Source organism: Loa loa, assembly GCF_000183805.2.
Source record: "Loa loa unplaced genomic scaffold supercont3.1815, whole genome shotgun sequence".
Classification (NCBI taxonomy): Eukaryota; Metazoa; Nematoda; class Chromadorea; order Rhabditida; family Onchocercidae; genus Loa; species Loa loa.
Genome location: NW_018109994.1, coordinates 1 through 1,465, shown reverse-complemented (window position 1 = coordinate 1,465; position 1,465 = coordinate 1). Strand labels below are relative to the sequence as shown.

Genomic DNA, 1,465 nt, shown 5'->3' with positions numbered 1-1,465 from the left:
ATTTTTAAATGCAATTAATTTCTATTTATTCATTTTTGTTTTTCATCAGTTTTTTCAAAATTTAATTTGAAATATCATTAACAATTCAACCAAAGGTAATGAAAAAAATGTAGGAGGCAAAAGTTTGGCTATTTCCTTTCATGGATTTTTTGCCTATCAAAAAATAATTTTTGTTTTTAAGAAATTTTAACAATTAATGTACAAAATTTGATTATAAATTAGAAACAGATATTTGTTATAAGTCTATAAGAGTGAAAAGAAAAAGCTATATTACCAAATTTAATTTCCAATTATACTTGGATTTTAAATTTCTAAAATAAATTTTAAAATGAAACAAAAACAAGTGAACAAAAGAAATTTTTTTTTTTTTTTCAGGGCGATTATTATAACATTGTTATTGTAGAAGATGAGATGTTTCGGCATGCCATGTCAAATATTTTTCGCCGATGATTTTGATGGTGATATACAATCGACACATCAATGCTGTGGTGGTAACGTTCACATTAAAGTACTTTTTTAAAAAAACATTTTAAAATTTTATTTTGAATTCAAATTTTAATTATCAATTTGATGATAAAATTTAGACTATATTATCTTGTTACCAAAAGTTTTTTTCGTTTTTCCTTTTTTTTCATTCAGTTAATTTTATTATAGTGAAAAAAATGTTTTGCATATTATTATGAATTTATTAATTTTTTACCTTCCTCTTTTTTCTATAATAATGAAGCATATAAATTATTGATTGATTTTTTGATTTTTCCTTGTCATAAGTTATAGATTTAATTTTTTTTTTCTTCGTGATATTTTTCGTTTTTGTAAAGAAGAAAATCTATTTCAGATGGCAACATTATATGTCGCAACATCAGCATTAATATTATGTGCTTTTAATATTGCTAGCATGTGTTTTGGTATTTATTCAGTGAATTTAATACTTGATGTTATATTGGTAATTATGAATACAATTACAGCTACAATGATTTTTTATGCGTTATATTACGAAAAACCAACATTTCTAATTCCATTCATTGTTACTTCCGTTCGTTTTTCTTCTTTTTTTACTCTTTTTAAATTATATTTAATTAAAATATTTAATTTATACACAAATAATTATTTGATAAAATTATCGATAATTTATTTTAAATATCAGTAGAAAAAAAAAAAAAAAGGTAAAATGTAGAAGAGAGAAAAATTAACAAAAGTTATGTTTATTTTTAACAGAAGAATATAAAATAAATATGTTATCATATATCTCATTGTTTATCTAATTGATCTTTGATTATTGATCTTAAATTACAACTAATATCTTGTAAAGTAAATAAGCTTACCGCGTAAAATTATCAAAATTTTAAACGATTGTTAAGATTGATTACTGTTAGGGTTTAATAAGATTGATCGGTTTTTTTCTTGTTTTTTTTTTTTTTTTAAATAACTTCTTTCATTATCGTCCAAAAAAAAAAAAAAAAAA

At 21.0% G+C, this 1,465-nt stretch overlaps 1 protein-coding gene across 1 annotated transcript; it reads left to right on the top strand.

Moving 5' to 3' along the window:
- Nucleotides 1-406: 406 nt before the first annotated feature.
- LOAG_15336 (hypothetical protein) lies at nucleotides 407-1,376 on the top strand (the record flags this gene model as incomplete). Its single annotated transcript, XM_003150827.1, has 3 exons — nucleotides 407-508; nucleotides 839-946; nucleotides 1,362-1,376. 3 exons carry the CDS (start codon nucleotides 407-409, stop codon nucleotides 1,374-1,376), a joined length of 225 nt encoding a protein of 74 aa, XP_003150875.1.
- Between the last annotated feature and the right edge of the window lie 89 nt (nucleotides 1,377-1,465).